The sequence below is a fragment of the Anomalospiza imberbis genome, chromosome 9, assembly GCF_031753505.1.
Source record: "Anomalospiza imberbis isolate Cuckoo-Finch-1a 21T00152 chromosome 9, ASM3175350v1, whole genome shotgun sequence".
Lineage (NCBI taxonomy): Eukaryota > Metazoa > Chordata > Aves > Passeriformes > Viduidae > Anomalospiza > Anomalospiza imberbis.
The window spans coordinates 8,931,853-8,945,909 of NC_089689.1; the positions used below are offsets into that span (position 1 = coordinate 8,931,853).

The 14,057-nt window shown below is 42.0% G+C and overlaps 2 protein-coding genes across 12 annotated transcripts in view; one reads left to right on the top strand and one right to left on the bottom strand.

Annotated features, from left to right (window-relative positions):
- The window catches only part of CFH (complement factor H), a 31,184-nt gene extending 25,889 nt beyond the window's left edge, over window positions 1-5,295 (top strand). For both annotated transcript variants that reach the window (XM_068199584.1, XM_068199585.1), the window contains exons 18-23: window positions 666-842; window positions 1,478-1,654; window positions 2,560-2,736; window positions 3,211-3,393; window positions 4,082-4,282; window positions 4,569-5,295. In XM_068199584.1, coding sequence (XP_068055685.1) covers window positions 666-842; window positions 1,478-1,654; window positions 2,560-2,736; window positions 3,211-3,393; window positions 4,082-4,282; window positions 4,569-4,819 — 1,166 coding nt within the window. In that variant the 3' untranslated portion in view covers window positions 4,820-5,295. The remainder of the gene's footprint in view (window positions 1-665; window positions 843-1,477; window positions 1,655-2,559; window positions 2,737-3,210; window positions 3,394-4,081; window positions 4,283-4,568) is intronic.
- Window positions 5,069-14,057, bottom strand: part of ASPM (assembly factor for spindle microtubules) — a 39,063-nt gene continuing 30,074 nt past the window's right edge. For 2 of the 10 annotated variants that reach the window (XM_068199570.1, XM_068199566.1), the window contains 9 exons: window positions 13,573-13,758; window positions 12,686-12,862; window positions 11,360-11,530; window positions 10,934-11,029; window positions 10,226-10,408; window positions 8,606-8,809; window positions 8,064-8,246; window positions 7,148-7,389; window positions 6,592-6,906 (listed from right to left, as the gene is read on the bottom strand). In XM_068199570.1, coding sequence (XP_068055671.1) covers window positions 7,166-7,389; window positions 8,064-8,246; window positions 8,606-8,809; window positions 10,226-10,408; window positions 10,934-11,029; window positions 11,360-11,530; window positions 12,686-12,862; window positions 13,573-13,758 — 1,424 coding nt within the window. In that variant the 3' untranslated portion in view covers window positions 6,592-6,906; window positions 7,148-7,165. Of the gene's footprint in view, window positions 6,345-6,591; window positions 6,907-7,139; window positions 7,390-8,063; window positions 8,247-8,605; window positions 8,810-10,225; window positions 10,409-10,929; window positions 11,088-11,359; window positions 11,531-11,937; window positions 12,020-12,685; window positions 12,863-12,957; window positions 13,135-13,572; window positions 13,759-14,057 lie in introns of those variants that run through there. The other 8 variants (XM_068199581.1, XM_068199568.1, XM_068199569.1 and 5 more) reach the window with 8 other exon arrangements.

Genomic DNA, 14,057 nt, shown 5'->3' on the forward strand with positions numbered 1-14,057 from the left:
ACTTTTTTCGAAGTGCATTTAGCAATGAAATGGAAGGAATTTTAAACTGGAGGTTGATCAGTAAAATTGTATTTTTCTACTCCATATTTTGCTGTGGAATCTTATCTGCCATCATGGATGTCTTCAGAACAATCCTGATTGCTTGCAAAACTGACCTTCTTAATGCAGCTTAGTTTTTAAATATTCCTTCATATTCTTTTAGTCTTTGTTCAGTTTGTATCTTTGCCAGATGAGTCCTAGGCATAACCTCATGATCCAAGGATTTCTTTTCTACAGAGTTCACTGGTGACTTAAAGTTGCTATGGTGCTTTAGGGATGGAAATCACATCAGTGTAGCAAGGGATGAAAAGCCTCGAGTAAAACTTTCTGGCATGTTTAGAAACAGAATTGGAGTGTTTCAGCAGCTGAAATCTGTATATTTGGGGGAATGACTTATTTAATTTTCTGTATACATCTTATACATTTATTTACACATATATACCTTTTATACATTTATTACCTTACTATAATTATATAATTATGCAATCCACTGTCAGCAGATGACTATGCTGATGTTAGAAATAGCTCTCTAAAGCACCTGTTTGATGGAAAAAGTACACTTCTTCAATGTGTAGCACATTCTTCAAGACAGTAGCACAAGCATCAGATTTCTGTTATCTTTTCAGAAATGCCATGTGGAAGTGTTCCAAAAGTTGCCAATGCTCAGTTTGAAGGCAGACAGAAGGAATCTTATGAGCCTGGTGAAACAGTTCAATACCAGTGTGATTCAGGGTTCCTGATTGTTGGTTCCCTTGAAATTATCTGCAGGAAGGGAAACTGGACAGCACCACCCTTCTGTGAAGGTATAGGTTCTACTTCCAAGTAGTCCATGATCCTTCTTAGCATTTTACATTGTGAATTAAAATAATTTTTACTTGGGCATGCAGGTGAGTCAGGCCAATAAAGCCAGCAGGTGACTTTGAATGGCTGCTAACACACCTATTTTTCTGGCTTCTGGGAAACAACAGGCAGGGTAGATCAGCAAAGCAATCCCTGCAGATTGGAGCTGGTAGCTGAATCCTGGCTCTCTTGAAATCAAGCAGGCAGACATTATGGAGGAATCCTGCAGCATCCTGGCTGCAAAGGAGCAGATAACTGCAGGGCAATGGATCTTATTTTCACATCAATAAGCATGTCAGTTGCTGACAGGCACTTTCAAATAATAAATAAATCATGTCACTCTCCAAACTGGTGGCACATGATGCTGTGCAGCACAGCTGGCTGATCTCTGTGACCTCTCTTTTTAGTTTCTTTATGCAAACAATACTGGGTGCTGAAGCATTGCAGAATAAACCATATAATATATCAGAATAAACCTTCTTTTTCTACCTGTAGAAAATGGTGTGCATTACTCAAAGTGCTTTTTGCTCACCAGGAGCTCTGGAATGCCATGCTGTGTGAGTTTTCTGTCGCTCACTACACACTCCTCTCTTTCCAGATGTCAGCTGTGGAGCTGCACCTGAAATCCCCAATGCACGCATTGCAAGCGCTCCTCAGGACAGGTACCTGCCCGGTGCCAGGGTGCACTATCAGTGTGAAAGGAATTTTCAGATGATGGGTAGAAATGACATCTTTTGTTCAAATGGTCAATGGTCACAACCACCAGTTTGCAGAGGTAGGAATCTGTGCTTTCACTTGGCCTGTTAGTGTAGAGGCAACCAGTTCTCTATCGAAATACTCTGAAGATTTTGCCTCTTTTACTTGTTTTCTTTGGCTACCCCAACTTCGAACTTGTTATTGCTTCCTTACACAGAACTTTAATTAAACTTGATGCTTCTAGAGATACTGGGAATATTTCCATCAATAGCAAAAATGTTCCTGAAGCAGCAGGGCCTAAAATGTGCTGCTCTGTCATTCTCCTGTATGCTGTTGGTATTTCCACAGTGCCCACCACTTCAGTGACTTTCAGTGGACAAACATGTAAGGGCTTCTCTTGTGTTCAAAGCTGAATGGAAGCAGCTCTTCTTCTGCAGTGCTCCACTCTGACCAATGCAAGACCATAGCAGAGACCCAGATCTAAACCATGTAAGATCTGCTAGGGGCCATGGAAGTGGAAAGACTGTTCATGTGACAAGGAACATTCAGGAGCTGTGCTCCAGAATCCCCCATCCCAGTCCGTGGAGCTGGCTGTGCTTGCTCAGCCCTGAGCAGCACAGGCTGACAGGCTCCTCCAGCACTGGCCAGCTCTCCAGAGCTCTGCACTCCAGCAGGGAATCAGTTTGGCTGCTACCCCTGTGGTTTCCAGGAAGGCCAGGGCTCCCCAGGGAGAGACAAGGCTGATGTGGTTCTTGTGCAGAAACAATGGCTTTTTCTAAAAACTCCTATTGACTCTGCCATCTCCTGAGAGTCCCAAACAGTGTTCTGCTGCCACTGCCACACCTCATTGCTTTCCCCATGGTGAACTCCTGTGACCAACCTGAGGTCACAGAAATTGTAACAAGGCTAATTCCTTTCACTTCTGGTTGTATAGATGAACGTCTTAACAACTGCAAAGGTGACTGCAGCTGTGTCTCTTTTCAGATGTGACATGTAATCCTCCTCCAGAAATTGCTGGTGGTAGGATTGATGGTATTAGAAAGTCCAGGTATATGCCTGGGGAGACTGCAAAGTATCAGTGCTGGAAAAATTTTAAGATGACTGGGGCTTCCACTGTAGTGTGCAAAAATGGGACCTGGACAGAGCTGCCAACATGCAAAGGTAACTTCTCTCTGTCTGTCTCTCTCTCCATCCAGTCTCCTGTCAGTGATAGTATCATAAAGCTGCCTCATTGTCATTTAGCATCTCAGTGCCCTCACAGTGCACAGCTGCCATGGCTCTGGCACACTCAGGACAAGGCAGGCCATTTCCCAGGTGTCTGTTCAGATGGGATGAATTTACCAAGCTGAGTGACCCAGGTGGCTTCACTCAAGAGGGCTAAGTGCCACACCTTATGCAGGATAAGATGAAATCCTGCAGACAGCTGCAAGCACTTAAGCTGTGCTCAGAGGGGGTGAGCTGGCAGTTGTAAGCCTGAACACTGGAGAAATGAGAAACTCTTGCTCCTGCCAACTGTTTGGTTTTCTCTCTGCTTTCCTCGGTTCCTCTGAGTAGTGCCAACATAGTGTGGGTGGTATTTCTGACCAGACCTTCTCTGCAGTTGAACTTCCTCTCTGATTGGGAAATTTCTTTCAGGCCAAGCTGGGAGATGTGGCACACCTCCAGCTATTCAAAGTGGAGAGCTTCTTGTCTTCCCTTTGCAAGAATATCAACAAGGTGATACTGTGGAGTATAAATGCCCAGATTTTTATATCTTGAAAGGAACTCCAACAATCACCTGTCTTAATGGGCAGTGGACAAGCCCCCCAGTTTGCCTGGGTAGGTAGAAGCATGTGCTGGGTGGCCAAAGGCTGTGTGACTGCTCCTCTTGTCTTCTTCTGAGACCCTGAGGGCAGCAGTGGTGCTGGGGCCAGAATGCTGGCAGAGTAGAATGGCAGTGAGTCCTGCTTTTGTCTCAAAGGAGTTTCTGCTTAAATTCAGCTTGTGTAGTCCCCTCTGCTGCCAACAGGTCCACAAGGAGGGCAGTTGGCTGAACCCTCACTGTGAGGAGATCTCCATCACTTGTGCAGAGCTCCTGAGTGCTCTAGGGCTGGGGCCATGGCTCCACCCAGCAGGCTGTGAGCCAGGAGGATGGATCTGAATAAGTGGCAGTGCTGGAGAAAGCCAGGGGTGCCTCTGAGATGAGAAAACAAATTTAGAGAAGTACTGAGCAGAAGGGAAGGAGGGATCTCTCAAAAATATATATGGGGAAGTCCACTGGTGTTTGGTGTCTTCCCCACCTGTGCTTATTCTTGCCCTGTGTGACTGTCATGACATGGCTTCTCTCAGGGCTTTTTTTTTCCCTTCAGCTTGGATGTGAATGTCTTTTCTGTTGCAAGTAACAGAGGGCCAGAGCACACTTGGAAGCATTTTTTTGATGTGAAGAACTTCTGTAGGCTCTAGGGGCAAAACAGTTACCTGTGGTGTGTCTGTATGAAATGCTGACGCTCTTCTGAATTTTTTCAAGTGGCCTGTACGGCATCAGAAGATGACATGGACAGAAACAATATTGAGCTGAAATGGGTTGAACAAGCCAAGCTGTACTCCACATCGGGTGACTATATTGAATTCCGTTGTAAACAGGGATATTTGGAAGATCCAAGTACTCCGAACTTCAGAGTCCAGTGTGTGGACGGGACATTGAAATACCCACGGTGCACACCAGGAAGTAAGTCATCCCCTCTTCAGCTTCGCTGCTCTGTTGTTGCATTTTCAGTGCTGAAGGGAAGCAGAAAGCCTTTGGTTTTCCTGGCTGTGAGCCAGGATGTGGGAACCTCCTGGAAGCTGCAGGAATAGAGGGGCAGTGCTTCCAGGAAGTCATTGCCCAGCACACCTGAGCTGGGGAGACTGCTGGGGAAAGGGCACTCGGGGGGGCCACTCACAGGGGGCACCAACAGAGCGTCAGTTGTCCAGTGTGAGATCTACAGGCAAATAACAGAATTATTGTTCTGCAGGGAACTGCTCCCTGGATAGGAACATTATGGAAAACAACAATATTCGGTTGCAGTCATCCAGCCAGTCAGGCCCTCACTATCACTCAGGGGACTCTGTTGTGTTTATGTGCAAGCGCTCGTACCGGGAGGTTTCCCAAAAGGAGAAATTCAGAGCACAGTGCCTGGATGGAGTGATCCAATATCCTGTGTGTCAGGGTAAGTGCTTGCTGCCAAAGACATGGGGCAGGAGTTGTAGGAGGCAGTTCTGCTGAAATTTCCTATTCACTGCTCTGAGGAGCCCCTGGGGTCTGTCAGGATTGGTATTGATGCCTTTCCCCCTTTTTTTCTCTTTACACAGAATGGTGGTTGGGTAAAAGGAAATAACATCAGGGAGCCCAGCTGTGGCAATGACAGAGCCCTCGACCAACCTGCTGACTTGAGTTTAACTTTTCCTGTTGTTTCCCATTTTGCTGTGCTTTTTTTGCAGCTTAGCCAATGTTCTGTCTTGGAATTTGTTCTTGGTTTTTATTACTGGATGTCTGTCTTTGCATATTAGCCACATTAGATCTAGTTTTGTAAATGTATTTACATTTTATGCAGACAAAGACAGGGTTGTGCTTACATTTTATCCATTCTGTACTGATCTCACTGTTATTTTGTTAACAATTATGGCCTGAAAACAGGCTGGCTTTGGTGGCATACTGAGACAAGAATTAAAGCTGACAGTTAATTTGATTATCAGCACAAACAGCGTGTTTGGCCTTGTCTGTTCCTATCTTCTTCTCCATACACTTGCTTGGAAATGAGTATGGGGTGAGTGTCCTGACTGCCTGAGCAGAAAAAGCAAGTAATGGACTCTCCTATGAACAACTTGAGGCAGTCTCTAGCCAGAACCAGTTCTTCTGGGGGACTTGCCTGCAAAGGCAAGATGTTGGGGTGCAAGTAATTGGGATTTCTAGGTGAACGGGGAGACTAGTTCCTGGTCCAGGTCCTGGAGAGGCCAGTCTGTGCCACCCCCAGCTGCATCTGCTCTTCACAAACAAGGAGAAAGTGCTTGTGGAAATCAGTGGCAGCCTGGCTATGGCAGCCATGTGCTAATGCACTCCTTGATTCAGAAGGGAGAGAAAAAAGCAAGTACCAGAGTACAAATCATGCACTTTAGGGGAGCAGACTTCAACTTATTTAGGAAAAGAGGAGATGGCATTGCTTGGGAGTCATAGCAGTCCAGAAAAGCTTATAGGTCTTGAAGGACAGAATCCTGCAAGCACAAGATTACTCAGTTCTCATCTTCAGGAGGAAAAACACATCTACCTGGACTGACTTATCTCATCAGAGATTCACAGTCCCTCTGAAGCAGAAAAGAAATCAATGTACAGGGATTTGAGGCAAAAACAGGCACCAAGGTGAGCTGTCCATGGCATTGATGTGGCATCTATGGATAATGTTAGAAAAACTCAAGATCGGTGGCAGTTACAAGGGACATCAAAGGTCACAAGAAGGTAGTCTATTGCTACACTAGAATTAAAACAATCAATAAGAAAATGTGGCATGTCACTAGGTAGGTGATTTAGTGGCAGCAGCCCCACATGAAACTTAAGTGTTTGATGCCTTCTTTGCCTCAAAGTTCATCAACAAGATGCTGCCTTCATGTCTGCAATCCCCCTCATCCTGTCCTGTGCTTACAGCCACACAGCCAGGGTTGTGTGTGCATCCAGAGGAAGTGATGGGAGTAAATGAATTCTACTTCCAACAGCTGTTCCAGCAAGGGCCCTTTAATCCCTTTTGCTCCAGTTTGCTCTGTAAGAGGAAGGGTTGCTATTATATGCACTGTGTAAAGTATTTTTATCAACCTTTTTTCGACCTATTGGTTGTCTGGATTTTGACTAAATAAGCAGAATTTGTCTATTACTGAATGCTTTCATTTCTTTTTCTGTCTTATTCATTCATGCAACTCTTGTAAAAGCCTTGGAAACCCATACAGAGCACCATACATACTGTGATTTCACAGACAGATGAGTTTAGACATGAAGGATAGAAGACAGCCTTAGAGTGGCTTTTTTATTAAAACAGACTAAAATGGATGCAAGGCAAACATTGTCCATATTGCTGAATTTTCTTCATAGCTGTAGTCACACTTGTTCTCTGGCAGAACCTTAAGAGTGTCAATATTTAAGTGTCATAGGAAATCATACCATGTACTTGGATTTTAATATTCTTAAAACAGTTTTTAACAAATTAACTTCTCAGTAAATTTGTATATTTTAAAGTTTTAAGTAGTTTTACAGATCTTTTAAAAACTTTTTTTTATACTTTCTCTTTTATATTGTTCCTCAAGTTTGGTCCTTTAGAGGCTCCTTACCTGTGAAGGGAGACATGAGTGCTGTTAAGATGTACAATTCCTTCCTCCACCTTCGTCCATGTGTATGCCAATATTGCATCCCTGTGCTGCACTGCTCATCCTCATCCCACAAAGGCCTTTCCCTTCCATCCCCCTCCAGCTCAGACTCAACATTCATTTCCCAAAGCTGAGTGGAGTGAACCGGAGAACACAAGGCCACCCTAATTCACCTGTTAATAAGAGATGAAGAACACATACATACCCTTCCAATAAGCTTTCCTCAAGTCCATACTTGCTTTCCTCTTTCAACACACCTTGGATATGCCAGCTGTCCTCTCTTACACTGTACTTGAAATAAAGTTGTGCCAGATTCTGCTCCAAAATGGTTCTGTTTACAGTAAAATCCAACATAATCCCCGTGGTAAAAGTAAACTTGGTCTGCATAGAATGCTTGCAGCAGCACATTATTTTTCTCCATTTCAGTTTTTGACAAAGTACATGGCTCTAAAAAAGAGAGACTTGATCAGTGCTAATAAATTGGTTTTGGAACGGAATATTTTGACCAGGCTACTCTAAAACGGTAAATTATTTCCTATTGTCTTATTATACTGCAGGCATACCATAGTTAAGGAATTAAAAAAAAACCACCAGATGAGCTTAACTTGCTTCTATTAAAACTTTCATATGTCACTGAAGACATTGAAATTGAGCTTTAAAAGTTCTAGCTGCCAATACTCAATTTATAAATTGTAAGGATCTGATTTTAGAGAGAATTGGGGTTGTTCAGCCTGGCAAAAAGAAGGATCCAGGGAGACCTCCAGAACCTAAAAGGGGCTTATAAGAAAGATGAAGGCAGACTTTTCAGTAGGGCCTGGAGCAATAGGACAAGGGATTATGGTTTTAAACTAGAAGAGGGTAGATTTAGCCTAGACATAAGGAAGACATTACCACCAAACAGTGAGAGTGGTAAAGCACTGGAACAGTTTTTCCTGTTTTTCCTTTTCCCAGAAAGGCAGTGGTTGCCCCTTTCCTGGGAAAGGCCAAGGTCAGGCTGGACAGGGCTCTGAGCAGCCCTGCTCATTGCAGGGGATTGGACTAGATGGCCCTTCCAGGTGTTCCTTGAGGCTATGAATTATATAGATAAATAAGTGCTTCTTTATCTTGTTTATCACACCTACCTATACAAACTGGTGGTGAGGTCCATTGTCCTTCAGAGCAGTAGATTCTATCAGAGCCTTGCAAAAAATGATAGTCAGAGCAAATATACTGAACTGAAGAACCACTGTCATACTGAGGCAGTGCTGGGAGAGTAAGAACTCCATTTGCAATAGAAGGTGGAGAGCCACATTTTTCTGTAGCAGCTGCAATAACAATAAAAACATCTAAGAATAAGAAACAAATTGACTGCCTTATCATAAATTAAATTATATGAACATGAAGGTTTTCTTTTTACAGCTCTCTTTCTACAGAGCTTTCAGTTTCCTGGGCTCAGAGCAGAGCTTCCCCCTCCTTTCTACAGCCTTGCACAGAAAAGGGAGGTATATCACTTTTCCAAGCTTGGCTGTATTCAACAATAGTTGCCTTGTGCATCTGTATTGTTGAAGCCTAAGCACTGATTATTTACAACAGGCTCCAGTCCCACACTAAAAGCAGAGCAAATAATTTCTAAATAGTTTTAAGATTGATTAATTAAAAACACAATTAAAAATTATTACTTTACCTTGAATAACACATTTTGGATAATTCAGTCTGCCACGCTCACACTGTGTCCTCCCAGGAGATGGAATGGCAGTCTGGAGAAAACTATACCCCTGTTTACATTCAAACTCTATGAGATCGCCATGGAGGAAAACTAATTCTTCCCGTCTCCATTTCAATGTTAAGTTGTTGCTGTCCATGTCAGTTACATTAAGAGTACATGGCTCTAAGAAATAAAAATGTATTTTAATAAAAAGCCACCTTAACTGGTTTCTTAGCTCTCTTTTGTAGGAGTGAAGAAAGAGAACCCAAGTCAATAGTTCTAAAATGCTTCTGAACTTTGCAAGACAAAGAGCTACAGAGGCATAAAAAATGCAAATGGAAAGATGCTCTGAAGTGTCAACAAACATGCAAAAGGAATGGATACGTTCTGACAGGTTGATTAAACCCAGTGCCAGGATCACATCGGGGAGCGTAGCTTTCCATTAGATGATTAACCTCATTAACTTCTGAAACCACTGTTCAACGTCAATAAAGCCTACAAAAATAAATTTCTGCTAGGTCCATGAGAATCACTGGCTGATAAAGGCCCCTATGATGCTTTGCTGAGGGAAAGGCAAGGAGAGCTCGGTTATTGGCAGTCTGGTGACAGCAGGGTAACACCAAATTCACATGGAATTTTCCTGAAGTTAACATCAGCATGTGCTCTTTCTGGTCTCTTTAGGTGAGCGTTGAAAAGAAATCTCAGAAAACATGCAAAGGATGATGGGCTTATTGGGATGCTAAAGAGACAAATAATGCTCACAAGAATTGAGAGTTCATTATTTCACAGCATTTGTCAAACTTGAGTACTCAGATTGAAAAATGCTGTCCTGGACCTTTCAGTCTAGATGAGGTAACTTGTGTTCATTTAGAAATATGCAATTAAAACTGAACTGATTCTGTATTTTCATTTTCATGGCAGATTACAAACTGAAAGGTGAGCCAATATAACAAAGGATGTTAGTAAAATTTAGTTATTTCATTAGCGGAAGGAAGGAAAGATAAACAAACAACTCTTGTCTGTATTCCTGCTGGTAATTTTCTAGTGGGCATTCTATACATTGTTTTAAGCAGCATACATAAAAGCAGCACAGAAAAATTTGAAAATCCACAACAGGATGAAACAACAGACACATAATTAAAAAAAAAAGCCTGAAAGTTTAAAAACAAAAGTCCAAGAAGTCATCCAAGAAGTCATTGCTAATTCTTTGTTAATTGTATCTAAAAGCCATTTTGGGAATGGCCACACCATTCCTTCTAATCATCTATTGAAAGACAGGAAGAAATTAACTGAATGGACAATATGGAGAAAAGAAATTGGAGAATCCTCCCAGGAAGCAGGGATAGCTAGATACTAAAATAGCTCACTCAGGAAACAGAGGAATCTATTTAATTGGGTGGTTTTAAGAACAGGCCAGAAGATACCCAGCAGGAGAGGCCTGCTAAAAATTTAATTTTGGTTCCTCCTCATATTTCTGGAATCTTTATTAACTCCAATAAAAGAGAAAAGATGGTGATGAAAAGATTATTTAGAGGTTCCTTCCAATTTTCCCTTTTTATATTACATATGACAAGCCTTGCTTTTTCTTCCAAGACTCACCTAAGCAGGTTGGTTGTTCTGTCCAGTTTCCGTGGTCACAATAAACAGTACTGGGCCCATCCAAAAAGTGGTAATGCTGGCAACCATATTCTACCCAGGAACCATTTTTGTAACTTGCCAATAATGGGCCCAGGACAGCACCATTTTTAATCACAGGTGGAGAGGCACAGTCTTGCTGCAAATCTGATATGGGATAGAGAGAGAGGCAATTAGGTGTTGATTAGATTACAACATATTAACACTTGCCTTTCTGAATTGCAGACATGCATTTTATTTACATCTATGCCTACTTTTGACTCTTGCTTGTTTGCACTCAATACAGATTAGTTCTTTTTTTGTGACACAGACCATCTTATTTGTTACTTTAAATGTTTCATCTATGTGTGATTCAAAAAACCCACACTGGAAGTATTAAGGAACAACAAAATACTCATGAATTTGCATGTCCAAATAATATTAAATGGTACAAAATGACAGAAATATATGCTTTGTATGAAATAAAATTACAAATACAGAGCAGGCTTATTGGTGTAATTTAGAAATAAGCAACAATGGGCTTTTATTTATTAGCTACATTGACATCTGTAGACCATGCAAGCATTTTCAAGAATAAGGAACTGTCCTATAGCAAAAGAATAAAAGTAGTCATAAAATGCCTATAACTGGATTGGAGAGTCCCTTTCAAAAAGAAGAGCAATGTTCACCTACACATATCTTCATTGTGATGTGTTTGGTTTGCCCTTATTTCTGCATCTGCCTCGAGTGGTGGTGGTGCTGCCCCAGATTCCTGTTTATCCACAGTTCCTGTAACAATAGCAGAGACTCAGAACCAGTTTTCACAGAAACAGCTCATTCTAAAGTACTAAAACAGACAAACATGATGCACTGTAAAATGGAATAATCCCAGTTTTCCAGGGAAGAAGTTACAGGTGGCAGCTGAATTCACCTAGCTCATCCTTTTTAATCTGGGAACCACGAATTGCCTGCAAAATATACAGCACTTTGCCTCTCAAGCCTTTGAAGAGAGGAAAGATAATAGTGTGCAGATATAGAAACTGAGACTTTGCAGAAAATTAAGGCATGGGTTGAAGAATCGTTTCAGTTCAGTTGCCAGCCTTCCCAGAAGTAACTCACCAATACAGGCAGAGGGTGATGTCCATTTTCCTCCTTCACACTGGATTTCCTCAGATCCTCTCCTTCCCAAGGTACACTGTACACGAACCTTGTCTCCATTATGATATGTTCTTCTGGCTGTGCTGATATGGCCTTGAGGGAGTGGTGGTGGAGGACATTTATTTTTTATGTCTGAAAATAAAAAATTGTATATTGTTTTCTCTCTTACCAAAGCCACAAACACAACTAAGCTCACCATACACAATGTAAGCCTATCACTCAAAAGGCTTTTTTTGGCTAAGCCAGAGTAATTTCTTAATAAAATTTTCTTAATACAATGGGAGACTGAACAAACAAGTGATTTTGCATTCCACAAATATAAAATAGAAGTACTATGTCATTGTACTGCTATAAACAAATTTGTAATTTCTCCACAGAGACTTAATAAAATGTTCTTTGTAGGACTCCAGGAAATAGAGATTTCCCATATCCTTCATTCATATAATATTTAAAGCAGATTATGTATTAATTCTAATGCTACAGAAGAAGCAATAATCATAGCCCATTTCCTATCTCCAAATTAAGTTTGTGATTACAGTATCCTCAAAAGTAGATTTAGGCCTTGTTTTCGTCCTCCTGAGCATCTCCACCTTCTCTGCACTCACTCAAGAAAAGTTCCTGCTGTGTCATGAGAATAAACACAGGGCTGGAGTCTAAGCTGTAGTAAAGGTTGTTTTGTGCTGCTTCCTGCTCTGTTCTATATCTCAGCTGGTTCACCTTTCATTCTTTTGGAATTTTCTTTACTGAGACTTTACATTATCCCCAGTGATTGGGGAAGTGATAGCAATTGCTAAAGGTGTGTTTCTGTCCTCTGGACAATCTTTTAATTAATTCTGTTCAAAACAAGTAAAGTCTGGGGAATCTGTACAACTCTGAAAAGTACCACAAGCTTAGGAGGACCACACTACAAATTTTATTTTTAATGCCTCTCAAGAGGTGCATCCCCATCCCACAAGGCAGGGTGAAGTAGGCCTGGTTAACCCTTCATGTATTCTGAACAGTTTATTGAGCTTCAGTGTCTAAAAAATTCCCTGTAACTGTTGATTCCTGCTTCTCTGGGAAACATGGAAAGGCAACAGTAAGAGACAGTATCTGCCCTGTTAGAGTTCACTGAAATGTAGCTCCAATTACCATTGCTTCCCTTCCTGCTGCCTTGGCTCCCTGCCCTTTACTAACACTTGATTTACATTTAGGCTCCAAACTGGTACAAACCCTCAAGCATTTCTTGAAATAAGGTGAGAGCTTTTCTCTAAGAATTTGACACAGTAAAACTATAAAAATGGGTACCTTCACACACTGGAGGGTCTGGATACCACCCAAAATTATAGCATTGAATTAAGTCAAATCCAGTGACAGAATAATGTTTGTCACAGAAAAAGTGAACTACATCTCCTTCTTCGTAGGTTTTCTTCACAGGATAGAAACCTCCATGAGCTACTTCACTCAAAGTGGAGCAAGTTATCCCTGGGAAGACAACACAGCAGTGAAAACCCGGCGGGCTCCCTGCAGCAGGTGATTTTAACATGTCAGTCGATGAGTTTGCAGCCAGGATGACGTACTGGTGCAGCGGGGGGGAAGCACCCAGCCGTGTGCCAGGCACAGCGCCGTCTCCGAGGCGCTGCCGGCCGCGGTGCGGAATCCCTGCTGGCAGCGGTAGCGCAGCGTCCCGTTCGGCCGCACCTCCTGCGCCGCCCCGGAGTAGCTGCCGTGCTCCAACCGCGGCACCTGGCACGACTCTCAAAGAAATAAAGCACAGGCAGGATGTTAACTGCTCTTTTTGTTGTGAGTATTCCAAAGTTTCCCTTAGATACACCTTAAAAGTGGCCAATCCCAGGCAAAATAATGAGTAACTACAAATGCAGTTGTTGGCACAAGTTTTCCACCCATCATTTGGAACAGGAAGTTTGTATGGGAATGGAATTATTTGGAACAGTGCGATTTAATCTGATTCATTTTAGAGATATCATTTTACATGTATTATTTTACATATCTTTACAAAACCAGCAGCAAGTGAAACCTGACAAGTTTTTCCCCAGAGGTAGAGTTGAGAACCTGCTTTAGGAGTACTCAAATGACAGCCTGTCAGAGGCAGTTTGGCCCTACAGGTACAGCAAGGATAGTGGAATTAGATACTTCTGCAAGAGATTAGAAAGGAGAAGAATACAGAATACTACCAAGTTTTTTAGTACAGCTCGGCTGGAAGGACCATCCTTGTGGCTGACACTGCACTGTATCTTCAGTAGCACCACTTGGGGTGTGGTAGCCTGGATTACATTTGTATTGCAATTTCTCATGGATTTTGAAGTCCATTTCTGTACTGTAAAAAGAGCCATTTTCCAAAAGAGGCTTGGTACATCTTCCTGAAGGAAAGACGACAGCTTGGTTAGAAAGAAAGAATAGAATATTTTGGTTCTTCTGCAAGCAAGAGAAGGGGTTTGTAGCTATACTGATCTGATTTTCTTGACTTATTGAAGAAACTCTGCTCCAATCATCAAACAATACATCAAACCACTGGTAACCACATGGAATACAGCCAAGGGATCTAGAGCTAGGGAGACTCAAGAAGTTATACATGTAAGGGAAAACTAATAGTTTTCCCAGACTAAGAAAACTGGAAAACTTTATGTTCTTATTAAAAAATATATAAATGGGTAAATGC